Source organism: Equus caballus, chromosome 16 (assembly GCF_041296265.1).
Source record: "Equus caballus isolate H_3958 breed thoroughbred chromosome 16, TB-T2T, whole genome shotgun sequence".
NCBI lineage: Eukaryota > Metazoa > Chordata > Mammalia > Perissodactyla > Equidae > Equus > Equus caballus.
In genome coordinates this window covers 53,166,204-53,194,184 of record NC_091699.1, presented here as the reverse complement: position 1 = coordinate 53,194,184, position 27,981 = coordinate 53,166,204, and the positions used below count along the sequence as shown (strand labels likewise).

At 47.3% G+C, this 27,981-nt stretch overlaps 2 protein-coding genes and 1 long non-coding RNA gene across 12 annotated transcripts in view; 2 read left to right on the top strand and 1 right to left on the bottom strand.

Annotated features, from left to right (window-relative positions):
- Window positions 1–27,981, top strand: part of LOC100630888 (zinc finger protein 850) — a 72,956-nt gene that overhangs the window by 18,420 nt on the left and 26,555 nt on the right. Inside the window, exon 5 of the mRNA XM_070236959.1 lies at window positions 17,957–18,506. Within this exon, the coding sequence (XP_070093060.1) occupies window positions 17,957–18,506 (550 nt within the window). The remainder of the gene's footprint in view (window positions 1–17,956; window positions 18,507–27,981) is intronic.
- Window positions 32–10,291, top strand: LOC111768359 (uncharacterized). Of its 2 annotated transcripts, XR_011426938.1 has the most exons (5): window positions 32–2,258; window positions 4,363–4,483; window positions 4,579–4,658; window positions 4,738–4,930; window positions 7,657–10,291. It is a non-coding gene; the product is annotated as an uncharacterized lncRNA (long non-coding RNA). The 2 variants fall into 2 exon arrangements; XR_011426939.1 differs by lacking the exons at window positions 4,363–4,483; window positions 4,579–4,658 and having other exon boundaries at window positions 2,068–2,258.
- On the bottom strand, window positions 3,159–18,488 carry LOC111768357 (uncharacterized). 9 transcript variants are annotated; one of them, XR_002800656.2, is made up of 5 exons: window positions 17,623–18,343; window positions 14,972–15,046; window positions 12,415–12,578; window positions 11,913–12,176; window positions 3,159–4,751 (listed from the first exon to the last, which is right to left on the bottom strand). XR_002800656.2 is itself a non-coding variant. In XM_070237878.1 (5 exons), the coding sequence occupies exons 1-4, from the start codon at window positions 18,461–18,463 to the stop codon at window positions 12,170–12,172; spliced, it is 429 nt and encodes a 142-aa protein (XP_070093979.1). In that variant the 5' UTR covers window positions 18,464–18,488; the 3' UTR covers window positions 3,159–4,751; window positions 11,913–12,169. The 9 variants fall into 9 exon arrangements, 7 of the variants coding, with proteins under 7 accessions (XP_070093979.1, XP_070093982.1, XP_070093980.1 ...); XR_002800658.2 differs by lacking the exon at window positions 12,415–12,578 and adding an exon at window positions 12,622–12,659 and having other exon boundaries at window positions 17,623–17,757; XM_070237878.1 differs by lacking the exon at window positions 12,415–12,578 and adding an exon at window positions 12,622–12,659 and having other exon boundaries at window positions 18,155–18,488.

The window sequence follows — 27,981 nt, the reverse complement described above, 5'->3', positions numbered from 1 at the left end:
ATAATTTAAGGGATCTTTAGTGATATAAAATGTTCACAATAATATTAAATGAAAAATGCAAAGTACAAAATTAAATAATGTGTAGAGAGAGCCCAGTTTTATTAAATCCACCTGCATAGAAAAGACTGGAAGGACATAAGTACATTGGGTGTTAACAGCGGTTAAGTTTTCCTGTGCTATCTACATTTTCTCCAATGAGCCTGAATTACTTTTATAATCAGGAGGGGAAAAGTTAATAAAAGAGAAAGATCATGGCTTGTTCAGAGTGGTGAGATGTTGTGGAGTGTGGAATGAGTAGTGAGGGGCAGCAGAATAAGAGTCTGGGGAAACGAGGTGCCCAGTTACCAAGGACCTAACACCCCACTTAGGAGTTCAGCAGGGGAATATGTGTAACCCCAGTGTTTGTGACATACAGTTGTGGCTGGACTGTGGAAGCCAAGCTGGTGAGAGGAGAAAGGAATCCTAGAGACCACACAGATAGCTTTTGTTAGAGTCCAGGAGAGACTATGGGATTCTGACCCAGGCAGTGGCAGGGAGCCACGGGAGAAGGGACTGATGAAATGAGCAGACCTTAAAGGGCATGGAAGATGGAGCAGCAGATTCCCAAGCCAGAAATGTGGGCCTCCACACCCTGGTGAGACATTACCTGTGACAAATGGAGCCTGGCCCAGGCCTGAGAGGCCCTGGTTTCCTTGTGCTTCAATGGGGCCTTCCTGTGTTCACAGTGGCTCACACCTCTGTGGTCTTGGGAGGAGGGTGGGGGGAGACAACCTAACCCCAGCAGGCTACTGGGCTACCCAAGTGCCCCTCCTGGCCAATAGCAAGGTTGTAACCACTCCATTAGTTGAAGGGTTCCTGTGTGCTGGCACAGTGCTAAATGCCAGATGTCCTTTATCTCATTTAATCCTCACCTGAGGAGGGAGCTGCTTTTATCCCCATTTTCAAAGCCAGTTGTCACAGTTGGGATTAGAATAACTCTGAGGCCAAAGCTGTGCTCCTTTCTCCCAGGCTGCTTTCTCAGTGTGCCTCCGGGGACTCCTCTCCTCATCTGCAAATTCTCTGTTAGGCTGGAAGAACGATGCTTGCCTGTGCTAAAAAGTGCAGTGGCTGGAAAGCAAACAGTGAAGAGTAAGTCTCCCTCCCAGCCCAGAGTGCCCCAGGAAGGAGTACCCCAGAGACAACTGTTGGAAATTTCTCAAGGATCCTTCCAGAGATGGTCCATTCATTTACAATCGTATGTATCCCCCTTTAAACACACACATACACACTCATACATGAGCTTAGGATACGCACTGTCTACGCCCTGCTTGTTTCACTTAGTGTGTCTTGCAGATGGTTCTTCATTAGCCTGTAAGAGCTACCTCATTGTTTTTTTCACTGTTGTAATATCCCATTGTATGGATGTACCCTGATGCATGTAGTGAGTGTCCTGTTGGTGGGGTTCTTTTCTCTGTTACCGCAAACAATCCTTTGCTGAATATCCCGGCACACAGTCCTTGGTATGTGTGCAACCTTGCAGAATAAATTGATAAATCAGAGGGCAGGTGCATTTGAAAGAAACTGTAAATTTGGTCCTAGAATGTGTATGAAAAGGCCCATTTACCTGAATCCTCTATAAGAATATTTGTTTTCTGATCTGAGAAATGAAAATCTCTCATATTTTAATTTGTGTTCAGTTATGAGTGAAACTGGATATCGAGTCCTGTGTTTAAAAGCCGTGTGTATCTTTTTTTCTGCGAATTGCTTGTGTTCTTTAGCAGATTTTCTGTTGGAGTGGTGATCCTTTTAAAAATTGATTTGTGTAAACTCTAGTAAAGAAACTACCTTCTTACCTGCCATATGTGTTGCAAGTATTTTCCCCAATTTATAGTCCTTTTACTTTAATTTTTGCTCTTTGGATATTTACGATTTAATGTCAAATCAAAGGCTTCCCCTCTTCAATATTATACATTTCTCCCATGATTTCGTCTAGTCTTTTGAGATAGGTTCATTTGAAATTCATTTTGGAGTAAGGACCAGTTGGGTCCTGGCCCGGCCGCCCGCCTGCCCCTTCTCCGGCGTCCAGCAGGAGGAACAGAGCAGGAGAACCACAATGAAGAAGACACCGCCCGGCTTCCTAGAGCTGCCGTGCGAGAGTCTGCAGCTGGGTTCTTCTGCCGCCCGGACCGGTTGACTGAGCAGCGCCTGGGCGCCGAGGGTTTGGGGTCTACGCTCCACGACCGACCGGACCGGCGGCAGCACCGCCGCCTCGCGCTCTGGTGGGCAGAGCAGGGGTCGCAGGGGCGGAAGCGGGGAGAGGAGGAGGGGCGGGGTGGGGAAGGCGTGCTGGGGATGGAGGAGGAGGAGGAGGGGGCCGCAGTCTGGGGCGAGGGAGAGGGAGGAAGTGGCTGTAGTCCAGCGCTCGGAGGGAAATCGAAAGAGGGGCTGCAGTCCGTGGTCGGCGAGGGGAAGGTGGAGGCTGCAATGGTGGTAGGGCTGGGAGGAGTGTTGGGGATGGGCAGGACCTGCAGGGGATGAATCCGCGATGGGGCTGGGAAAGAGCAGAGACGTGGTAGAAGGGGTGGCGGGCCGGGAGAGGGGTCAGACGAGAGCGGGGGGGGGGGTGGAGTAGTGGAGTAGTTAGAAAAGGAGGGGCTCAGTCCAGGGCGAAGGAGGCTTCCTCCACGATCCTGGGACCCTGGTCCTGCCCTGCTCATTTCCTGGGCCTTGAGTGGGCGGGGCACGAGCCAGGCCTGCTGCTGGGGACAAAATTATTTTCGCAAACTTCCTGGTGGAGAAGAGGGCATTCTAGGCTGGCACTGCCCCTCACTTACCCCCAACCCGGGGCAAATCCCCAAGCTCTCTGAAAGTGGGTCCCTTCTGCCCCACCTCCACCCGGGGTGTGAGGCTGTGATGAAATGAGGGGTTTAAAATGGCTTTGTAACCATAAAAGGCTGCACTTTCAGGGGCTGGCCCGTGGCCGAGTGGTTAAGTTCGCGGGCTCTGCTTTGGTGGCCTAGGGTTTCACCAGTTCCGATCCTGGCCGCAGACATGGGGGGGGGGGGGGCGGTTAAGGAGAGGAAGAAGCAGAAAAAAAAAAAAAGGCTGCACTTGCAATGCACAGGCCTGCCATATTTCTACTGGAGGATAGGGTAGGCATGGCTTAAAAAAACCAAGCCTTTCTATTGGGAAAACTTTTTTACTTTCACAGTTCAGCATGGGGTGCAGTTCCTGCTGATTGCCTTACACGCAGGGATCTGTGGGAGAAGCTGCCGGGCAGCCTTTCCTTTTTTAATCCCCTTGGTGGTGGGCCCTGAGCTGGGCTGAGACTGGAGCCAGCAAAAGCTTCAGCCCAGCTCAGCTGACTCTTGCCACTGGAGCTGGGCTGGATTCCCCATCACCGCCGCTGAAAGTGTTACACCAAATCTACCTGGAGCTTAGAGGGTAATAAGCAGAGGCCTTGGCTGTTGAGGGGACAGGAAACAGGGGAGATGTGAAGTCATAACTCAGGTCCCAAAAGGTAGACTCTGTTTAGAGTAGCGTTCAAGGAGCACTGTGCTGAGGAAGGAGCCAGATGGTTCTGTGACCCCTAGGGCCAGAAGCAGCCATGAGGGGATATTATCAGGAAGTAAGAGTCTCTGGCAGGGTCTGGACCCAAGGCAGAAGCAGGAGGGATGGTCCCTGGTCCCGAAGAGCTGTGGGGGCTGGAGTGGCTTCCAGAGGCTGGGGTGGGCCGGAGCACCCCTCCTTCCTTCCATCCTGCTGGGCACTGCTGGGCCTTTGGAACAGTGGGTGCCCACTGTTGTGAGCTGTATTCACCTGGGCCTGGTCCCAAGGCTGGCCAGGTAACACTCTGAACCCAAAGAAGCCACCATCAGGAACACGTCAGGGTTTCCTCTCTGCCATCACTTCGGGTTGAGTGAGAATGTGATGCACACAAATGAGGACAAGCCCTATGAGCCTGAAGGAGGAGGAGCACCAGGCCTGTGGCTCTGGCCTTGGGAACGCCACCAGCAGGGCTGAGGGCGGGCATTTCCCATGCGAGTATGGTAGACTACAAGCAAAGGTGAGAGGTGGGAAGATGGGCTGGCCCTAGAAGAGGGTGGTACAAGGACCAGGGGTTGCTAGGGTAGGAGTTGGACTCATCTTCTGGCTCTCTCATAAGCCATTCTTTTTTCCCTCATGGGGCCTGGGACCTTAGCTATGTGAACCAAGATACACTCGGCTCGTTTCTTATTAACTCAGTGTCCAAGTGGCCAGCTCGTACTAAGTGCCAGGTGCCAGGCAGCCATGAGGGGCCTTTTAGGACCTGTTCTGCCTCTGACTAGTTGGGTCACCTCAGGAAAGTCACAAAATCCCGAGTCAATTTCCTCTCCTGCCCAGCCAGCTTCACAGGGTGGTGTGGATCAAAGGAGAGTGGAGCAGGACAGGGCTGTAAGCTGATCAGTCTTGTGGTATTGCTGTGATCATTAACCAGGCTGAGCTCCTCATCCAAGAAGAGAAGGTATGCTCTTTGGGAGGGATGCTTCTGCAAGCTGTATGGGGCCAGCATCCCCTCCGGTAGATGACTCTTCGGTATATGCCTTTTTTGCCTTCCAGCTCCAGACCTTCCCAGAAAGTTTGCCTTGGACTTATTATGGGCTGTCCCCACTGCCCACCAGTGAAGGGAATGGGAGAAGGTAGGGCCAGCACTTTGACCATTTTTAGCTTCCTCTCCCAAGGCCAGCTGTGGACTTTTTCTCCAACATTTCTTTCCAGATTTCAGATCCAGCCTGGTGACAACAGCATGAGATCTGGGATGAGAAACCCACCCTGAGAGTAGGGCCAGAGGCTCCTCTGACTTCAGCCCTCCAAGGCTACCTGCTGCCTGGGACCCACCTGGTTCCTGTCCTGGGGGCCACTGCTGGGGAAGTGCTGCTGGAGCTGAAGCAAGGGGCCTCAGCCAGGCTGGGTAAGGCTGCTTTCCACTGGCCTTGGCCTCCAGCCCTCCAAAATGTGGGTGATACTCTCTGAAACTCTCAGCAGAGTGGGCCTCTTGGGAACCCAGGCTTCAGGGCCTGGCCTCCCCTCAAGGCTGTCAAACAGGGTCCATGTGTCTCTGGAAAGACTGTTTTCCTCCTGGTCAGTTAGCAAATATCTCTTTGAGAATTACATCAATGTGCTGAGTTGTCAGTGGAGGAAGTCACCAGAATGTGACCCACAGCTCTGTGAGCAAACCTGGCTCTGGTGCCAGGCCAGGCTGGAGGCCACAAGGGATCTGTTTACCAGATGTGGCCAGCCCATCATAGCATCCCAATTTCACATTGATTAGACACGTTACTTTCCTAGGCTATGACCCCAAATCCTTTCTAATAACCCCAGTGAACAAAGAACCCAACAGATTCTCACCCCTTGGTTAGCTGTGGCTATCTGGCAGACAGAGTGGTCCTAAGGATGACTTTCACTACAAGGCTGGTTTTCAGAGCCTTCCTGAGCATTTTCCCAGATGTGCACTAGCACTAAGTTTTCTGGGGTCTGAGGGAAACAGGACAGAAGCATGCTTTACCTAACCTGGCAAATCTGAGGGCAGGGACTATGCCATCCTAACATTGTGTCCTCACAGAGACTTGATAAGTGCACCAGGTTAAGAAGGCTATAGGCATAATAGGATTCAGCTGTTGCCCTGCAGAAACTCATAGCCTAGTTGGGAAGATAAGATCAACACACGGGAAAGAGAAACCTAATTTGCCAAAGAAATGGGGATGGATGGCAGAGGTAGTCAAAGATAGAGGAGAGGGCAGTCACAGGGAGCTGTGGGAGGGATGGAAGAAGACTCCCTGAAGGAGGTGCGACCTGAGCCAGGCCCAGATGATGGATGGATGGATGGATGGGTGGATGGATAGGTAGGGGGGGGATGAGCAATTTTGGTGAGTAGAAAGTCAAGGATAAGATGCTCTAGGCCATGAGGAAGATGAGAGAAAAGACACAGAAGCAGGAAATAATTCTTGGGGAGCGTGAGCACAACCAGAAAGCTGAGGAAAGCCCATAAAGGGGTAGGAGAATGGGAGATAAAAACAAACTGAGGGGTAGGGCCTGACTGAGGCAGACCCTGGCCATCTCTACCCTCAGGAAAGTTGTCTGCTGTTCAGGAATCCGCTCAAAACCAGTTTGACCAGGTAGCACCCTTTCCCAGTGTTGGGCTTGAGTCTTTCCCTTCCTGGCTCTCCCATGCCCATAGGGAGAAACCTGGGCCTCTCTGCTAAGGAGCTTCCTTAGCATTGTCACACTTCCCTGCTTTTCCAGCTCTCCTGGAAGCAAAAGCCTGAGTTCCCTCTCCTGGACCTCCTCAAGCATTTCCTCCTTTCCTATTCCATTTCCTGCAGCTTTGCGCTGGAAAGGGGCCTGTGTGTGTTCCTCCGCACCATTTAGACGGTCAGCTGCTCTGTTCTCTCTCCCTGCCTAGACTAAGCTTGAGGGCTGTGAAGCTGGGACATACTGCCAGACCCAGGGCTGGCCTTGCCCCGAGAAGGGCCTCCACACCCTTCCTTCAAGCAGCTCCCTGTTCTCCTTTCCCTCCTTTATCTCATGAACCCCTGAGTTCTTTCTCAGGAGTTCTTGTCCTGCCTCTCTCCAGCTAGCAACTTGGTCAAGCTCTTTGACTCCTAGGACCCCACTGTCCACATCCGAGCCCTTCTCTGACTCCCCACTTGCTGCTTTGGCCAGTTCCCAAGACATTCTGTGTCTCCCCCACAGGCTGGGCAGTCCTTACATCATAGACATTGCCCTCCCTGGGCAAGTGTCTGGTGACAGTGCATTCCTGCCCCTTCCCCACAATGCAGGCTTTCCTTTACTGCCCTTTCTTTTCTGGTTTTTTCTCTACCCATACTCTGAAATCATGGTATATGTATAGAAAACTTCTGAATTTACGTCCTCTGCTCCTCCACTCCTGATGTTTCAGGAAGTTCACTGGTGTAATACTTGCGGCCTCTCTCTGACCCTGCACTCACTCTCGCCCCACGACAAAGAGGGGTTAGATTTGATTGGTGAGTTTGGAAAAGAAATGGGCTCTGTGAAAGCCAGTTCTCCCCAATTCGCTCCCTTGAGGCCCAGTTTCTCCACAGAGACCATGCAGCTGCCCTGTTCCTCTTTGCTGCAGGTGTTACAGCAGCAAACCATGGTAGCCCAGCACTGCATCCCTGGTGCCTGATGCCGTCTAACATGGATTCAGCATTAGTAACCCCACTTGCTTGCAGCTATAAGCCACATTCACCAGCATCAGCTTTTCAATAATAATGATGATATAGTTGTCTCTGCATATCTTATTTGTCAGTTGAGCAGAGAATTATACTAAAGCTAACACTTACCTATCTAAATACTTTAGGCATATTAATTTATTTAATTCTAAAAACATCACCATGGAATAGGTACTAGCATTAACCTATTCTACAGATAGGAAAACTGAGGCACAGAGCAGTCAATTAACTGCTCATGGCAGAAGCAGGATTTGCCTCAGGCAGTCTGACCCCAGAGACCAAACTCTTGGCCCCAATGTTGTACTGCTTCTTTAAAGAGGGATGTTGTTTATTGGGTTTCCTCAAATCCCAATATAGTCTCATGTTTCCCATCTAGGATATAAAGCTGACTGCATTTTTGTTTTTGCTATGTGTTATTTGTTTTTATCTTCTATGTCTTGTTTAGATATTGAGGCCAAAGTTGAAAAGGAGGGTGTGATTCTGGAGCAAACAAATCTGAAAGGAGACGTCTCTGAAAGACTCCAGGGCAAGATTCCAGAGGGCTATGTTTTCGGGGAAGCCAGAGAAGCGGGGAGCAGGAGAGCTGAGCATTCTGAACAGCCTGCAGACAAGAAGGTGAGGAGAGACAAGCCAAGCTCCCACCAGGTCCCAGTAAAAGAGAAGAAACACCTCCCAGGAGAGAGGCCAGGATCATGGAATGCACAGGAGGTGCCTGCCACAGCGCCAGCCTGGTGGCCCCCAGCAAAACTCTGTACAGTTGTACTGAGTGTGGCAAGGCCTTCGGCCAGAGCTCCACTCTCATTGTGCACCAGAGAATCCACACACGGGAGAAGCCATACAGGTGCGGGGAGTGTGGAAAGGCCTTCACACACAGCTCCCACCTGATCTGACATCAGAGGTTGCACACAGGGCAGAAGCCCTACATTGTGGCATGTGCGGCAAGGCCTTCAGCCAGAGCTCAAGCCTCATCGTGCACCAGGGTGTGCACACAGGTGAGAAGTCATCCGTGAGCCCTGAATGCAGCAAGACCTTCAGCCGAAGCTCTCACCTCCTGGTGCATCGGTGGAGCCACACCAGCAAGAGGCCCTATGAGTGCCATGAGTGTGGCAAGGCCTTAACCGGCAGCTCCTACCTCCTGGGGCACCAGCACATCCACACGGGTGAGAAGCCCTATCGCTGCACAGTGTGGGAAAGCCTTTGGCCAGAGCTCCCACCTTATCTTTCATAAGCCCACTCCTGCCCAGAGGAAACACCAGCCAGCCTCCCTGGTCAGAGCCCAGTGTTGATGGGGTCAAGGTTTCAGGTCTGACACTGGATCCAACCAAGAGGAAGCTGAGCCCTTATCATCAATCCATCTCTGTGCCAGGTGCTGCCAAATAAGGCTCAGGTGCTGCCAAATAAGGCTAAGGCAGGTTCCTGTGAGGGCCTCCATGGTCCTCAGAAACAAGACGCATACACATAAACAGAAATGACTGAAGGACCCTAGAAGACAAAACATGATAAAATGCTGAGGTGTGCGCAGAGAAAGAAAGATCCACGTGGAGGGGGGCATTGATGCGGCCTCATGGGCTGGCTCTGGGAGAACAGGTTGGCACTGGGTTGATGGGGAAAAACCCAGCGAGGGGACGAGAATAAGCAAAGGCCCAGGAATGAGTCTGAGTGGGCCTCAGTGAGGTGGATATGGGTCAGTGGGAGTGGCAAGCCTGAGATGCAAGTGGGGAGGTGGGAAGACTCCCCAGGTCAAAAGCCCTGATGTGTGGGTGCTGCAAACCAAAGCCAAGGTCTTTCCCTTAGGACTCGGCTTCCCATGCCAGTGTGACTCTGGGCGACCCACGAGGACTCTGAGCATCGCCTTCCTCAGCTGTCCAATGCAGGAGTTGGACCTGAGGGGCTTTGAGCTACCTTCTCACTCACCTGTGGTTTCAGGAGCTACAAAGCCTTTGTCAGAATGGGGAGTGACAGAAGGGAGAGGGAGGTATGGGGAGGATGAAACTAGTGGTGTTTCAGGGTCGGCAGATAAGAAAGGAGACAGGGAGACTCCATGGGAGGCAGCCCCGCAACGTGTTACTTTTGATTAAGCTAGGGTGAGATGAATTTCTGGCAACTGCCACCCGACCAGCCCTGACTTGCCTCCTCCCCTTGTACCTCCCACTTCACTCTCCCTGTCTCCCCACTGCTCCACCTGTGGCCCACATCCAGGTGGACACAGCTGCCGTAGTCACTTCCCTGGCCACTGTCTCAATGTAGGCCAAGGTATCGTGGTCTTCTCACCACTTAGCTCTGCTTTGTCCTTGTATCTGAAGCCAAACTCTTCTTTCTACTCCACTTTTGTCCAAGTGAAAAATTAACTTCCCCTCATTTTCACACCTGTAGTCCTTACCCAGGTCTTTGTCCAAGGCAACTGGCAGTTTTACACAGATGCCAAGTCTCATGCCAACCAGAGCCAAGGAGTTACACAGCCCGTTTCAGATGCTTGTTGTGTGAGCACACAGAATTAGCAGTGGCTCTGAGGAATGCCTGGGTTGGTGTGCTCACCCTATGCCTCCACTGAGTAAAGACACCTCTCTAACAAGGGGAGGCACCCTGCTTCTTGCCTGAAGATGTAACGGGGAAGTATTTAGCAAGAAAGGTTTTTCTCCTACTTTGGATGGCCCCTAAAATCCCAGCTGCCTGTGAAATGCCAAGCAGCCTGAGCCAACAGTCAAGCTCGCAACTGCAGTTCATCCCAGGCCTTCCCTGTCGTCAGAAGTCAGGCCGGTGACTGATCCCAGCGCGCCTGTCTTGCTGACTAGTGACTGAAAGGTGCAACATGCCTTATGCTGGAGTTGACCTGGAAGTAAATAGCCAGAGATATTTTGGGAGTCAACCTTCTAGTTTTGTAAAATCTCTAAAACTGACCCTCTGGGATTTGGACTGTGGATCCATACCTACAGAGGACCAGCTCCTGAGTTATCTGGAAGGCTGATGCTGAACTAAAGGGCAACAACCAGCATTACTATACATACTGATGTGTACTGATTTCCTACTGTCTTATTTTTCCTTTAGTCTGAAGGAATAAATCTCCTCTTGTATGAGCGGCAGATGGTTGAGAGGATTACTTTTTAAATTTTATACATACACATTTATCTGTATTTTTTTCTCTTTAAGGACAAGTCAGAGGAGGGGGAACAGGTTCTAAGACCAGGACCTCAGCCCTTAGCAGCCGGGTGCCTCTAGTTGAGAGAGAAGGCTGAGCTTTCCAAGAGACCCCCTCTAGGCATGTCCAATGTTCAAGGGTCTGAAATTCTGAGAGGCTCAGAGTCCTTAACCCACTGGACAGGATTTTATATTTCATCTTAAGTTCAGTCCACAGTTCTGGCTGTCAAGATCCCTTTTATTCATGATCCTGTCGTCCTATGTATCTTCTCTGCTCGGGTTATTCCCAAAGTCAGCTAAAATTTGAGAGGATATGACATTCCAAATGTCAGTACTGCTCAGAGTGAGCCTTCTAAGCTCCCCAACTCACAGTACACTAAAATTCTACATTTTGACAATCACAAATCTTCAAAGCAGGTGGGATCTTGCAAAATTGTCCAGTGAGGAATTGCTTAATGAATTAAAATTTAATCAGCACCTTAGATATGGAGAGTTCCTGAGTTTCTGGTCAAAATGGAAGAGGAACTTGCATCTACCTCTTGGAACTAAAACATCTGACTGGAGACACAGTCAAAATGAAGAGAATAAAGCAACATACAAGCAGAAGTGACTGTGTGGATCCAGAATGCCAGCGTGAATAGTTCGTGAACTCTCACCATCGTCCTAATATTTATGAGATGTCGGCCTAGGTGAGGGCAAGTGCACAAACATGGGGGTTAAACTGCCCCATCAACACTGGGCACTAACCCAAGCAGCTCGGCGAGCTTTCTCCCGGGCATGAGCTACCTCATGGAGAATAATATGGGAGCTCTTCCAAAGGCTTTTCCACACTCATCGCACTGATGGGGTTTCTCCCCAGTGTGGATCCTCTGATACACAATAAGGTACAAGCTACCACTGAAGGCTTTGCCACACTTCTTACACTCCAACAGCTTCTCCCTTGTGTGGATCCTCTGATGGACAGTGAGGCCTGAACTCTGACTGAATGCTTTCCCACACTCGCCACATTCAAAGGTTTCTCCCCAGTGTGGATGCCCTGACGAATTAGGAGATTTGAGCTCTGGCTGAAGGTCTTCTCACATTCCTGGCATTCATAGGGTTTCTCACCACTCTGGATCCTCAGAGATCGTACGAGGTGTGATTTCTGACTGAAGCCTTTTCCGTATTCACCACATAGAAAAGGTTTCTCCCTGGTGTGGATTCTCTGGTGCACGATGAGGTTTGCACTTGGACCAAAGGCTTTTCCACACTCCTTACATAAAGGGTTTCTCTCCTAGGTAATTTGCCCTCCTTCCTTGTCAAGGGCACTTCTGTCTCTGAGGGTAACACACCTGGAAACTTCCTTCTTGCTCTGGGCCCTGCCTGGCTCCCCTGCTGCCTCTCTGCACTCCCCTTCCCTCCCAGGGCTTCGTGAAGCCTGGCTGCCACAGGGCAACACGCTGAAGCCTCTCACAGCTGTGACTTGTGTTCTGACTTCTGAAACTAGCTCCTTCTCCTCCTCCCTGTGGACTCTCGAATGTAAAATACTTTTTGAGCCTAGATTAAAGCAGTTCTCAAATTCTTTACCTTTCTGGCTCTCCTTCTCTGGGGAGATTTCTGCATCCTTGACTTCTGCTGGCTTTAAGTTTCTGGTCCTTGTCCTCAACGTCTCCCTGGCAGGACTTCCCTGATGAATTTTCAAACTGTCATCCCAGTTTCTGAATGCTCCAATCCTGCAATCTTGGGGCTCATTATTCTGAAATTCTCTGGAGGTGATTCTGTGTACCTCTGTTTCTTCTGACACTTTCTGCTTTAGAACCAACTCTTCAATCTCAGATTTGACCTCATAATCTAACAAAAGATACAGAAAATAGAAAAATGTTATCTGTTTCCTATGGCAGAGACAAAACATCCTCAAGTGATACTAACAGATACTGTAGACATTCACAACATTCACACGTCTATAAAACAGCTACACTCTTCATGTGGCCACAGAAGAAAGTCAGCAGGCAGCCAGGAGGGAGGGGGAGAGGCAGCAGGGTCTGCATTCACACAGAACGCAACAAAGGCTCTGGCGGGTCAGAAAGACCTCCTGATTTTTGGCAGGGAACAGGCCAGATTCTGGGACTTCTCACGCCTCTCCTTGTCTGTGTTGTTCTGTTTCTGAGCCAAGCTGCACCACAGAGCTGGGCACCTTCGGGAGTGCTGCTTGGTTCTCAAACAGCCAGCTGGAGCTCAGGAAGCTGACCTGTACTATAAGGAATTTAAGATGTAAAGACCTGGGGGAAGTACTCACACTTCTGCTGGAAATGACCTTGGAAAGGGAGGCTGGGCCTGTAAGTGGCAGCAATGGGACAAAGGTCATATCCTTTCCGGGCTTTTTCCCTCCTTCCCCTTTTTTCTCTTCCCATTTCTTCGCTTATACGTTCTTTCCCACCCCTCACCTCTCTTCCTTTCTGCTTTCCCTCTTTTCGTCCCCCATTTTTTTCTTCCTTGCCACTTGTAATTCTTTCCATTCCTCCTCTAATCTCCATTTGTACTTTAAAACTTTCCTCTCTTGTTCCTGCTTTGGAATAAACTCTCATAACCTCTCATTCTCTCTGCCATAACCGCTAGGGTCAGCCCTACACTTGTTGAAGAGAACCTCTCACCTACTCAGCAATTTGTTCTGGTTTGGGGAGCCTCACAATTGGGGGAGACTTCCAAATGTAGGTTAAGGTATCCTCCTGAGCACAAAGACAATGCAGAAAGTGAGTTCTCAGGACCATGAAGATGTACTAGAAAATGTAGAGGGGAGGGGCCTTAGGGCTCCATGCTCACAAGTTCCTGAGGCTGCAGGCCCTCCCCAGCACTGAGGGTCAGCAGAGACCCCAGTGGCTCTGCAGAGCCAGGCAACCCCGAAGGGTGAGGGTGACAGGGGCCGCACCAGGCCATCCCCATCAGGCTCCAGCTGCGTGTTCCAAGAGGCTTTCAGAGCAGGCGCTAAGTAGGGCCCACATGAGGAGCAGCTGGCAGCAAACAGACGCAGAAACTCTGGGCTCAATCCCAGAGCTGTTGCCTCTGGCTTCTGTCCACTAGCCCTTTCCCAAAGATAAGCAGATTTTTTGGGAGTGCCCTGTGGGAACTAGAAGCTAAACCCTGGAGGAGAGATGACAGGGTCAGAGGACAGGAAGGGGGTACCATATTGCCTTTAATCCGCACAGCTAGGAGCATCTGGGACTAAGAGGAGGGCTGGTGTTCTCCTTTCATTGCAGGTTAGCAACTGCATGGGGTGTGGTGAAGTGGTCTGTCCACACTCTGCAGCATGCAGACGGCAGAGCTGGGCCCAGAGCCCAGGTCTCCCCCTGCCTGTGGATCTTTACAGTAACATCCTCAGACTTCCATCACATGGCTGTTCCCACTTACCAGCACCCTCAGACTTCCCGGCACCCCCCTCCGCCCATGTCTGCTCCCTGACTGTCAGGTAGGGGCCATGTCAGCCACTGAGCCTCAGAAAGGATCCATTCCTCTGGAAGTATGGGGCTTGAGGAAAAAAATCCTAGAGTTGTCCTGTCTCTGAAGCTATGGAGGGTTGTAAAATCAAGGAGTAAAAACTGGAGGGGCTGGCCCCGTGGCCGAGTGGTTAAGTTCGCGCGCTCCGCTGCAGGCGGCCCAGTGTTTCGTTGGTTCGAATCCTGGGCGCGGACGTGGCACTGCTCGTTGGACCACGCTGGGGCAGCGTCCCACATGCCACAACTAGAAGGACCCACAACGAAGAATATACAACCATGTACGGGGGTGCTTTGGGGAGAAAAAGGAAATAAAATAAATCTTTAAAAAAAAAAAAAATGGAGACCAGACCTTATTTACAGAGTCAGAAGCTCTTATCCTCTCTTCCCCAGGGAATGGTGAGGATGGGAAGGAGGGCAAGACACATCTCTCAGGTATGCTCTGGATTAACAAAAAAAGGTATTAGCTAGCTAAGAGCTGCCTGTACCTCAGGAACTCACAACCAAGTGGGGTGACAGTTATGTAAAGAGATAATTAAAGTATAAGTCAAACTGAGATAAGGGAAGGCTGGTGAGGGCAAGACTGCTTACAGCTCAGGAGGACGTGAGAGCAACTGCTGAAGGCTTCCTGAGGGAGGTGGCATTTGAGTTGGGTTTTGAAAGGAGGTGGGATTTCAAAGGGTAGAGAGCTTGGACACGGCATTCCAGGTAAACGAAGCAAGATGGGCAAAGACACAATGGTGGGAAAGCAGAGTGTATTGGGGGAAGACCGTCAGTGTCATTTGGGGTACAGTGGGAGAAAAAGCTGGAGCGGTCAGAGTCAAATCAGGCGGGGCCTGGAACGTCAGACCAAGGCCTTCAAACTCTATTTAAAAGGTCTGGAATTTGCACAGGGCAAGTTCCCCCTGGTGTCTGAACAACAGAGAGCCCAGAGATTTCTGTTGGTTCTTTAGGGAGTCTTAGGCCATTCTTCATCTCCTGCAACTAAACTGCTGCCCTGACCTCCTGAGAACAGGCCTGTCTGGAGATCACCACTTGTCACCCTGGCCTGGGTCTTGACCTGGCACCAGGCATCCCTGTTTTCCTCCTCCTCCTTTACTGTCCCAGGTCCTGCCTCTAGGAAAAGGGTCTCCCTCACTGCAATGATTGTTACCATACCTCTCGCTCTGGTGAGGACCGACCCTGGGGAACCTCCTGAACTTCACTGGTCCTGGACAGGCAGAGAGTGGTCACCTAAGGAGAAAGACATCAGAAACCATTGGTGACAAAGAGAAATGCCTAGCCAACGGCCCCCAGGGCTCTGGGTCCAGCTAACCAACATGCTCGTAAGAGCTATGCCCTGAATGTCAAGTTCAAAGAAGAGTCTGTAGCTGAAACCAGCGTAGTTTGCCAAAAACTTGCTTAGCATAAGCTCCCCTTCCTTTTTATTCACTCTGGCAATTGTTCATAAATTCCGGTGTATAAGATCCAGGGCTGCTCTGGTGAAAGCATGAGCAGCAGGCCCAGAGTCTACCCGCTTAGCTACCTGACAGTCTTGCTAGGAGGTCCCAAAGTCACCTCTGCAGATCCCTGCTGGACTTGGTTAACTCTCTAGTCGCTTCTAGCCCTCATTTTCTAGGACTGCTAGAAATATTTAAAAACAAAAACCCCGGCTCTAGGATGACAGAGCCCTCTGCACATCTTCTCTGATAATACACACTAGCTGGCCTGACAGGCAGACAGCCCCAAGAACAGCAGACAGGGATTTTCCTCTCTTCCTCTCCATCGAGGGGGCCTGGTTTGGCTCCTGGCCCCAGTGCCTAGCAGGGCCAAGGGACAGGTGACTGTGGGAAGCTGACACTGTCAGTGTTTCTAGAGAAGCGGCTGATGAGGGAGGCTAGGGGGAGAAATCAGAACATTGTAGGAAGGAAATCATACTGGCTCTCAAATTTCTGAATATCTGGCAAATATTAAGAAAAACACAAGAAAAAAGGGACAAGTTTTCCCATCAATTCCCCCACTTTGCTTTTCAAGCTGATGCCAGCGATGGCTTTACGTTCAGTGTCTATTTGGTCAGGAGACTTATCACGTTCCCCCCAGGGTGACGACAGGCCTCACATGGTGAGAGTTCTGTGGCATGTGAAGACTAACGTGATGAGGGAGAATGAAGCTTCTGGCAAGAGGTCGTGTTTGAGGGCAGTTCTCAAAGGAGTAGGTATCTCCGTTCCTGGCCAAAGCCAAATCTCCCCCCTGAGCTCTGGATCCATCCTCCAGGTGCCCCAGAAAACTCCACTGTCCCCCGCTCCCCCCTGCACGGCCAGCCTCTCACTCTCTCCTGAGTCCTTCCCCGCTGCCTGTAAGCATGCTCAAATCTCACTGACTCTAAAAACCACCCTCCCTTGACATTTGCTTCTCCCATCCTCAGGCCTCAGCTCTTTTCCTCTCTTCTCATCCAGACCTTGGAAAAGAATAATTTGTACTTCATCTTTCAGGCCCTCCTCAATCCACTGCCAACTGTCTGTAGTCCCAACTGTTCTACAGAAATGATTCAAATGCCATCCTAATTGTCAAGGCTAAATGTCATTTCTCAGTCCTCTCATTTGACTCTTATGTAGGATGTAAACCATTATAATCCCCCTAAACTGCTTTACTGACTTCCATACCCTTGAATGACAATGTCCCAAGGACTCCATCTGAACTCATTTTTTCCCTTACTCTAGCTCTTGCTAAGGTAGAGGTTAGACTCAGAACTTTAGGGGCCAGGCAGGGAATGTAAAGGAGTAAAACAAGCAGGACTATATAAAACAACAGTGAGGAGTGAGGAGTGAGGTGAACTGGAGCGTGCATGCCCATCTGGGGGAGCACCTGCTGCTTGCTCGAGTCCAACGCCTTACGGGAATGTGAGCCAAGATTTCCCAGCCTTTCAAGAAACACCACAAATCTAGATTTTTACGTAGCATCTAATGATGAAAGGCAGGCAACTAATTTAACTTTTTAATAGATATAGTTATTACCCCTATTACACAGATGAGGATACTGTTATTCTTTTCTTTTCTTTTTTTGCTACAGAAGATTCACCCTGAACTAACATCCATAGCCAATCCTCCTCGTTTTTTGCTTGAGGAAGATTAGCCCTGAGCTAACATCTGTACCAACTGTTCTCTATATTTTGTATGTGGGATGCCTCCACAGCATGGGTGATGAGTGGAGCAGGTCTGCACCCAAGATCCAAACCCTCAAACCTGGGCAATCAAAGCCGAGTGCGCAGATCATTTGGCTATGGGCCTGACCAGTAATTTAATTTTTTAAAAAAACAGTATAGGACAAATAAAGCACATTAGTGAGTCCGATCTGACCCATAAGCCTCAAGTTTGTGATCTCTGCCCCAAGCTCTGTCATTCACTCTCATGGTCACAACCATCACCTGTTAGTTTATGACTTCCAAATTTTACATCTGATCAACTTTTTCCCTAGCCCCAAAGACATCTACACATGTTCAAAGTTGAGCTGATCATCATTCTCCTAAAAAATACGGCTGTTCTTTCTTTTTTTCTTTTTGTGAGGAAGATTGTCCCTGAGCTAACATCTGCGGCCATCTTCCTCCATTTTGTATGTGGGACGCCTGCCGCAGCATGGCTTGATGAGTGGTGTGTAGGTCTGCACCCAGGATCCAAACACACGAACCCAAAACCTTGCCACGAAGCAGAGAGTGCAAACTTAACCGCTAGCCACCAGGCCGGCCCCTAGCTGTTCCTTTTCTGTTTTGTTTTCATCTCGGTAAACAATACTATCACCGATCCTGTCACAAACCAGAAAGGTGAGATTCTTACCTTCTCTCCCTCCCTTACGCTTCAGTGGCAATTCCTCTGTGACACAGCCTGAAAGGAACCACACAGCCTGGGCTCCCATCCTGGCTCTGCCATTTACTAGCTATTTGACCTTAGGCAGATTAACCTCTCTGAGCCTCCGTTCTTCTTAAGGGAATAATAATACGTAGTATCCACATCATAGAGTTATAGTAAGAATTAAATGAAGCAAGCGTTTAGAACAGCGTGTGGCACACACTAAGCTATACACAGGCATTTACTATTGTTTACCTTTTTAATACTCCTTAAATCTACCCCTCTGACTAGTGCTGTAGTTCAGACTCCCCCACTCTGTCAGATCAGTGCGACCATCCCCTGACTGCCAACTCCACTACGCTCCTCCTGCCCCACCCCGATTTCTAGGCCCCAGTTCGCCCCCAATGACAAACCCTTCAAGAAGCCTACAAAACACTTTCCTCCTCAAATCAAGTGCACATGAAGCCCCAGCGCTGGGGGCCGCGGGGTCTCCTGCCCGTCCCTCCCGCCCATCGCAGACCCCGGCCCGCTGCGCCGACGGGAAGCCCGCTCGGCCCCGGCGCGGCGTCCTGGCCTCCTCCAGTCCAGTCTCGCTCGCTCGCCAGGCCTCCGGGGCGCCCCGGCCCGACAGGCCCAGAAAACACCACGTTGGCGACTCGCGGAGCCTCAAGCTGGACCCCTCACTCTCAGGATTTACCGGAGATGGGCTGGCCGGAAGTGGGGCTGGAGAGCCTCTGGGGACCCCAGGGGCCGACCGCTCTAGGAATCTCGGAGGGCTTCTGATCTCGACGCCTCCCTGCATCGGTCGCCCATATTTGAATGGAAGCATCACGCTGGTCTATGCCAATTTAAAATCTGCAGTGTTGTCAATTGTATCTCAATAAAGCTGGGGAAAAAATCTGCCCTGTGTTTGGGAGTGGGAGAGCAATCTGCCATCTATCGGGAGAAGACAGAGAGCGTAGAAAAAAATTAAAGGTCTTAAGGACTGACATGTCTCACCCTATCTTTTACATAGTGAAAACACCTCTTTACAGCTCCCTTTTTGGGGATGTACTTATAGACGCCTTCCAACATGGTAGAAGATTCAGGTTGCCTCCCAAAACAATGCCCTTCGACGCACTGGAGTGGGTCGAAGGGGTTTGGGTAGGACTGTGAAGCTATTACAAGGATTCTTGACTTAAATAAAAAACAAATCCAGACTGGGGCCAGCTGGTTGTGCAGTGGTTAAGTTTGTGCATTCCGCTTCAGGGGCCTGGGGTTCGCTGGCCCGGATCCCAGGCACAGACCTACACACTGCTTATCAAGCCATGCTGTGGCAGGTGTCCTACATATAAAATGGAGGAAGATGGGCACAGATGTTAGCTCAAGCCAATCTTCCTCAGCAAAAAGAGGAATTGGCAGCATGTGTTAGCTCAGGGCTAATCTTCCTGGAGTGTGGGGGGGGAAAATCCAGATTTAGATAAGGAGAGACTATTCAAAAGGACATTGCAATTGGGGAAAAGGTACTATGGTTGCCACAAAATTGGGGTTCTCTGCCCAATGAGCATAAACAAGCCAATTAATTACAGCATCAGCCTTTGGGAAAAGAGATCAGCTTTATTATGTGAGATGGATCTGCAGGGAGAATGGTGAGTGTGTACCCTCGGATCTGTCTCTCTGATGAGTATTTGGGACAAAATTTAAGAGGTTAGGGAGAACAGGCTGACACATGGAAATGCTGGTGGGACAGGTTTTGACTGGTGGGCTTCAAGCATTTATGGTAAGGTTTTAAATATTTATGACAAGGTTCTAAACATTTATGATGAGGTCCTAAACTTTTGTGATAGGGTTCTAAACATTTTTGATGAGGTGGGGAAGGAACTTTAACATCAGGTCTTCCTGAATGAGGGACCCCTCAATTCTGATGAGTCCGACTTTCAAGTTCTGCTCGTGTCCCAGCCCTTGGGTTCCATGGGAAAGAGGATCTTTGGTTCCTCAGTCATTTCAGGTCACAATTTCTTCTTTTGTGCATGCCCTGGCTACATGACTTTGCAGATTTTCTGAAAGGCAATTCTTAATCACTCTGTTGATGAGATGGGGTCAGTTGAACTGGTCCTGGGGGGCCTGTGGTTGCACTATTGCAATAGAGAGAATTCTTGAACCATAAGATCTGCAAACATCTCAAAGGTCAGGCAAAAAGGAATTTTCTTTTATAGTTGAGAATAAACAAGGCTGGAAAGAACTTGTGTGACAGAATGCATGAGCATGTGTCACAATTGGCCTAATGATCAGGAATGTCTTTTTTTCATATCAGCTGATTCTCAGGAGGAGCTATTATAAGAAGGCGGGGTTGTTCCACATTCTGTTGCTGGCACAGACTGAGGATAGTTCAAAATGTAGGGGCTTGGGGTGGAGAAGTCTAACTAAAGTTTGGTCAAATCAAGTTAGCAGATATTTTGTCCACATTGATTAGTGGGTACAAACAGTTCAGCTAATCACTTATGAAGCAAAGAATTCAGAGGGCCTCTGTCTGGTCTTGTCATTAGTAAGCAAGGAGGGGCATCTGTGAGTCTTATCTAAGTCGTATGAGGAAGGGTGGCCTTCGCATGCCAGTAAGTCATTTCCTGGAACAATAAGAGTGGGAGAATTTCTTTTTTTTTTTAAAGATTGGCACCTGAGCTTTGCCAATCTTTTTTTTTTTTCTTCTCCCCAAAGCCCCCCAGCACATAGTCGCACATTTTAGTAGTGGGTCCTTCTAGTTATGGCATGTGGGACGCTTCCTCAGCATGGCCTGACAGTGGTGCCATGTCTGCGCCCAGGATCCGAACCAGCGAAACCCTGGGCAGCTGAAGCGGAGTGCATGAACTTAACTGCTCAGCCACGGGGCTGGCCCTAAGAATTTCTTAATTGTCACTATTTTCCAGGAGCAGAGGTTCAGGCAAAGTTTAACACTGTCAGACTCTTGGAGAAAACCAGATTATTCTGTGTTGGTTGAGAGACTGAATATACAGACAATGGCCAGACCATAAAAACAGTTCATAAAAATAGAACTCTGACCCAAAATTGGCAGCATGCAGCCCAGCAAACCAACTCATTATCTACAGTAACCAGCCCAGGAAGCCAGCCTACTGTCTACAAATCAAACTTGTGAGATGTCAGACCACCATCTCTAGCAAACAGTCCAGAAAGCCAAACAATAACCTATGTAACAATCGGCCCCAAATGACCAGAACTTGACTAATAACTTATAGCATTCTTAATTGTTGTCCCTGCTTCCAACTTAGGACCAACCAAAGAAAGCCAAATATGAACCCCTAACCAATCACATAGGATGTGATGAGGATTTTAGGCTGGTTACTTTTAAAACTGCAGATGCGAAGCAGGCTCCGAGGACTGGAATTTTGCTTGCTCTTTGAGAGACATTTGCATTTGTGAAGGAAGGGGGGATGACCTTGTAGGGACCTGAAATTGGCCACCCCAGGATATGTCTCTTTGGCATCGGGATTGTTTAGGGCTGATTGCTTTTGATAAACTGGGACAGGCAAGGAGGCTCTGGGGAGTGGAACTTGCCCTTGTTGGGACACATTTACCTTTGTAAGGTAAATCTCTATCTGTAAAAGGCGCCTCCCTCTCTGTACCAGGAAGAAGAAGAGAGATGACCTTATCCCTAGAAACTCTTAATGGGGAAGGCAAGAACTTAAGTTGGTTGCTGTCTGGCAATCTCATGTAACTGGTTTAGGGTGGTGACGTCTAACCTTTCTAACCTTTACTTAATCCGATTTGATTCTTATCTAAAAGTTGTGGGACCACCCAATGGCCAGACCCCACCTGCACTGATACCATTTTAACTTTTTTCCATGTTCTTTCCTTTGTCTTGGTAAAGAGATGACTTACATACCCATGCCTTATAAAATTAGCCCTAACCCTCAACTCGGGGCAGCAGCAGGAGCTCTGACTGCCCGTGGGTCCTGTCCCCACACACCAGCTCTGCCTGCCCATGGGTCCTGTCCCCATGCTATTCTATACTATTCTCTAAATAAAAGAGCACTACTGCCAGATCTTGAGAGTCTAAGAAATCTTTCTTTCGACTCCTCGGCTCACCGACCCCGCATCAGGATGCATCACTTCTAGTCAGCCTAATGTTTCCCCATACCAACAGACTTCAATCAGGGCATACTTGAAGCCTTTCCATTTTTCCACTATGAAGCTTTCCCACTCTCCTGCCTGCCTTTGAGTCTCTGCCCAATGCCAGTGACGGTGGCTGTCTCCCTCGCTATAGCAAAATGTGAATAAATGGACTTTGTCTGTTTTCATTTGATTGCTATTCATTTATTTCTATGTGGCATGTAAAGGAGAAATATTAGATCAAAAAGAAAACATCCAAACCTGATCTTATTGTTTATCACAACTCTTAGTGCAAATGCCTTTTAAAACTGTTGTGTGATAGGTTCAAGGAAATACCTAGAGAGTTGGAAGATATATGAGTTATCCTCAGAATTAAATTATGAAATGATCACTTAGTTGAGTAGAGCAGAGCCTATTCTTGGTTAATGTAGCTCAAATAGCCAAGATTTGTCAGAGAGTCTCTTGCCCAGGTCAGGGCATCTTCTCCTCTAACCAATTGACCTAAGTAGCTGGGCCCCTTGACTGGCATATGTATAGAGTAGGAACCAATTCATCAGCCTTCATAGCTTGAGACCCTCATCATGGAGATCATCCACCTCACTTATGTAGTTCCAGGTTCACCAGGCAATTTGTTTTCTCATTCAGCTCTATGTATAAGTTTAAGATTAAGTTAGTTTGAGAATAAGAAATAACAGTGGCATAAAAATGTAGAAATCTATTTATCTCATTCTGGAAAGCTCAAAGGTAGGCAACTCAAAGTTGACATAGCAGCTCTGTTCCACAAAGACCTCAAGGAAATAAGTATCAAAACTGACTTTAGTGGAGCCATTTTAAAATGGAGTCTGGCGGGGGGGCCAGCCCGGTGATGCAGCGGTTAAGTGCGCACATTCTGCTTCCGTGGCCCCGGGTTTGCCGGTTCGGATCCCAGGTGCGAACATGGCATCGTTTGGCAAGCCATGCTGTGGCAGGCATCCGCATCCCACATATAAAGTAGAGGAAGATGGGCACGGATGTTAGCTCAGGGCCAGTCTTCCTCAGCAAAAAGAGGAGGATTGGCAGCAGTTAGCTCAGGGCTAATCTTCCTCAAAAAAATAAATAAATAAAATGGAGTCGGAGCTGCCTTTCCAGAGAGATTGCCATGCTATCTTGAACCTTGGACTGCACAAAACCTTTGGACTGGGCCAAAATGACAATTGTTTTACAAGCAATTGTTTGAGATGTCAGCAGCAGAATGGACCTTCTGATCACAAAGACCGATGATTGTGGACTTTCTGAAGATAGAATCAATAGTCCATCAATGTTTAGCCAAGACTAGCTCTCTGCCTTCAACTTCAATTAAAACTCTTTGTAACACAGCCTTCCTTCTTTGCCTTTAAAAGCCCCTGACTTTTACTCCCTGGCAGGACAGTATTTGGGTTTCTACCTGCATCTGTGCTCCCTGAATTGCAATTCTTTGATCCCTAGTAAAAGCTTTGCCACTTAACCTGGTTTCTGTTTTTGTGGGTTGACATGAGCTTCCTCAAGCTCTCCACTTCGCTAAACCTAAGATATGACACTTATCCTCATTGTTCAAGCTACTGGGCGCTATGGACTGAATTGTGTCCCTCCCAAATTCGTATATTGAAGTCCCAACCCCCAGTCTGGTGGTATCTGGAGACGGAGCCTTTGGGAAGTAAGCAGCTTTAGATAAGGTCATGATGGGATTAGTGCCCTTATAAAAAGAGACACCTGAGAGCTTGTTTCTCTCTCCAGCCACAGGAGAACACAAGGAGAAGGCCACAGTCTACAAGCCAGGAAGGGGGCTCTCACCAGAACCCGACCATGCTGGCCCCCTGATCTCCGACTTCCAGCCTCCAGAACTGCAAGAACATAAATTTCTGTTGTTTAAGCCAGCCAGTCTGTGGTATTTTGTGAGGGCAGCCTGAGCTAAGACCGTGGGCGTGGACTGCTGATTGCCCAAAGAGACCACCAAAACAACCAACTGATCAAGCGAAGCCAAGTCTGTTGTTTCTGCAGGAAGGGAAACCACGGCTGTGACAGTCTTGATTTAGGAAGGGAAGATCAAAGGCAGGATATTTTTAAGCTTTGGTGTGGAGGAGGTTTAAAACTAGAGGGGATCTGGGGCTGGCCCCGTGGCCGAGTGGTTAAGTTCGCGGGCTCCGCTGCAGGCGGCCCAGTGTTTCGTTGGTTCGAATCCTGGGCGCGGACATGGCACTGCTCATCAGACCACGCTGAGGCAGCGTCCCACATGCCACAACTAGAAGGACCCACAACGAAAAATATACAACTATGTAGCAGGGGGCTTTGGGGAGAAAAAGGAAAAAAAAAAATCTTAAAAAAAAAAAAAAACTAGAGGGGATCTGATTGGGATTGAATGAGAGGGCCTGACGGGGATTGGGCAAAACTTTGTGATATAAAAGATTAGGGTCAGTGGACACAACTAAGATCCTTGAATAGAAAACATTTGATTGATGAGCCCAGTTGAGTGAACTACTGTTCTGAGAAGGGGGCTCTTTATCCTGATTAGGGATAGTTGACTAGTCTATTTTTCAGGTAAATGGATTTTCAAGAATTTCCTGAATTAAACCATAAAGTTATTTGCAACTTTTATCTTCCAGGGCAAATATTCCCTGAAAAGGTAAAATTGTACTGTTGAATGTTGTTTAGTATTTAGTGTAAAATAGTAAAGTCATGTTAATGGAGACAGTAAGCTGTGTGACTGTAGATCAGAGATCACCAAATTTTTTCTGTAAAGGGCCAAATAGTAAATATTTTAGGCTTTGCAGGCTCAGAGGCAAAATTGAGGATAATATGTAGGTCCTTATACACAAGAGAGAAAACAAATTTCCACAAAGTTTTTATTGATTAAATTAAAACTATAATAATAAGTACACTTTTTTCTTACAGAAATGTGCTTATGAAAAGAATGGAATTCTTTATTGGGGATAACAATTTACTTAATTGGGGCTCAAAGTTAGTGTTTCCTATCATCAAAATCCAATACAAATATTCATCTGTAAATGCTAATCTATAATGAGATTGTTACATATTTTATCTTTGAAATTGTCTTCACATAGAAAGTGAAAGGAAGAATACAAATTTAAAATAAGAGGTTTAATTCTGCCTGTTGAAAATGAGGAAGTGATTTGCCTCCCCTCCTTTTTCTCAGAGCATTTACCTTAGGAAACTTGTAAGTACTCTCTCCTCTCTTTGAAATCTAAATAAATCCTTTTGAAGACTAGGTAGGCTTTTGCCAGCTGGCCTCTTGTCAGCTTTATGACCCAGGAATGTCTTCCTTAAGGACCTGGGAGCCATCTCTTCGAAATGCAAACACCAAGGGAGATAGTGCCCCTGTCTCCCAATTTCTGTGGGAGGGTAGGAGCCTAACTTCATGGACATCTTGCTCCAAAATGCAAAACTACCTCCTGTCATAAAGAGATGAGTTTGTTTTTCCTCCTGATGAAGCCAATTAGTTAACAGAGATGGTCACCCCAATTACCATGATAAATTTAGGACGAACTATGTGTGACAAAAGGTGCTGTCAAGTCTTCTTACTTGAGGACTAGTTATTGAGAACATGTATGTAATGGATTGTATCTGCTTGGCTATAGAAAAGGGTGAGATTTCTTTCTGTCTTTGCAATCTCAGTCGATTTCCTGTGATACACTTTACTTTCTGGTTTCATGCTTATTCAATAATCAAGTATTTTCTTTCTCTACTGCCTTTGTGGAGAGGATTTCTGGGTTGGGAGAAAATTTTGTTTTCAGTTATATTTCCTCAGCAAAATCTAGGTGGAAGCTCCTCAATTAGCAACTTAAACGGGTTTGGAAATACAGAAATTTCCTTTGCACTTGCATTGAGGTCTGGTCTGAAAACCACTTCTGGAACTGTAATGTGAACTCAAAAGACATATCTACAGTAAATTTGGGTGGGAATGGAGATTTTGCTTCTTGTTTTAACTTTTTTAATAGCCAAGAAAGCACGTAAAGCAGGTTGACATTGCTTGTGATACAAACAATGTCAGTTGTTGAAATGATTTTACTACAGGGTAAGTTTCATATTAAACACTTTTTTGCCTTTTAATTTTAGGTTGAATTAAGAAACATTATGAAGTCTATAGCAAAAACTAATTTCCAAAGCCATTCAGTTTTTATAATAGTGGCTGAAGGTCGTTCTTATTCAGAAAAAAATTGAGTGTTAGCCCTGAGCTCAAAAAAAAAAATCACAATAAAACTTTACCACTGCTAAGCCATTGAACTGGTATGTGAAAGGGCAAGTCGCAATATTCAACTTTTATTTCTGACATAAATTCATGGAACTGGCAATGAGTAAGTCAACAAGAGCAAATGAAGTCCACTGTTGACACTATTGGTTCAACAACACATTTCAAGTATTTCCACAAAGTACTTGCTAATGATTAACCATGGATTTTAAACATCTTACATTTTCACGAGCTTTATAAATTTGTCCAACTATGCCTTCTGCTTCACACATATTTTTGCCATCACATGTAACATTCCTAACAGATTCCCCTTTAGGTTGTACTGAATTAGTGTTTTCTCAGTTTCTTTGGAAATAGTCTTGCCTGTAGCTGTTACACAGACTATTCATTAAGGCTAATTCTTCAGTCACCTCAAACTTAGCACTGACTTCTAGAACAACAACTGAGCAGTACATTAGTATCATGTGTGTCAGGTCATCAAGAGCCTGGGAAAATCATTCAAAATCATTTGCCTTGTTTGTTTGCTAGTAATTAAAAAAATAGAGATATATTCATATATCATAAAACTCACCCAGTGACTGTTAGTGTGTCACAAAGTTGTGCAACCATCACCACTATCTTATTCCAGAACCTTTTCATTATCCTGAAAAGAAACTCTGCACCCATTAGCAGCTACTCACCGTTCCCCTCTCTGCACAGCCCTAGGGCAACCACTAACCTACTCTCTCTCTGTAGATTTGCCTATTCTAGACATTTTGTATAAATCGAATCACACAATATTTGTCTTTTGTGTCTGGCTTCTTTCACTTAGCATAATGTGTCCACGGTTTCTCCATGTTGTACCATGAATCAGTACTTCATTCCTTCTCATGGCTGACTAATATTCCATCGTATGGTCATATCACATTTTGTTTATTTATCAGTTGATGGACATTGGGTTTCTTCTACTTTTTGTCTATTACGAATAATTTTTTTTACTTAACAATGTTTTTTATCATCTAAAAATCTAGTAAATATTCAAGTTTTTATCTGATTGTCTCGTTGTTCTTGTTTTTAGTTTGTTTGAATCAGGGTCCAAATAAGGTCCATACATTACAATTACTTGCTGTCTCTTTCATATAAACTATAGCCTTCCCTCTCCTAGTTTTTTCCTTGCAGTTTATTAATTGAAGAAACTGGGTCATTTGTCCAGCAGGGTTTTCCACAGCCTGGATTTTGTTGGCTGCACCCCTAAAGTGATGTTTAACATATTCTTCTGTTCCCTGTATTTGCTGTCAATTGGTAATTAGATCTAAAGTCTTGATCAGATTTAGGCAGTGTTTTAACTTCCGTCAGGTGGCGTTTACCGCATGGTTAGCTCTTTTTGTGATATTAGCAGTCACTGATGATCACCGCTTAGATTCAATATGTCATAAGCAGTTGCAAAATGGTGATATTATAATTCTTTTCTTCTTCACTTATTAGCTAGAATTCTTTGACAAAGGGAAACTTCCTCTCATCAACTATTTCGTTACCCTGAGGTTCATTTCATATAAGAAGGGTAGGATAAATGCATGATTTTTTGGTCAGTATTTGCCAGTTTTCAAAATGATGAGTTTGATCCTTCAGATGGACATTAAATTTTTTCTTTTTTAAATGCCATTATGAACTCATACATTTAAACATACATGATAACCTATTGCGATTGTCATTCTTATTGATGCACGAATAATTGTACTATGAACATTCATGTACAAGTTTTTGTGCAAACGTATGTTTTGAATTCTCCTGGGTAGATGCCCAGGAGTGGAATTGCTGGGTCATTTCCTTGTGTTTTAATTGACTATTGATCTTGCTCCCAATGTCCTCAACTCTTTCAGCAACTATTTTCCCCCTAAAACTAAAGTCTTAAATAAGTTTAATTTCTTTGCCTGCTGCAATCAAATATGATTGAATTAACTCACCACAGGTAAATAGCTTTCCTTGTTTGACTAATAAACGAGCCATTCGGAAGCTTACTTTGATTGAAGCATCATTTTTAT

Coding starts and splice junctions, on each gene's coding strand:
- LOC111768357 (XM_070237878.1), bottom strand. CDS start 18,463: ATGCTTCCATTCAAATATGGGCGACCGATGCAGGGAGGCGTCGAGATC. Junction 15,047..18,154: donor CGTCGGCGCAGCGGGCCGGG/GTCTGCGATGGG, acceptor CTTTCTCCTTAG/GTGACCACTCTCTGCCTGTC. Junction 12,660..14,971: donor GGTCCTCACCAGAGCGAGAG/GTATGGTAACAA, acceptor TGCCACTTACAG/GCCCAGCCTCCCTTTCCAAG.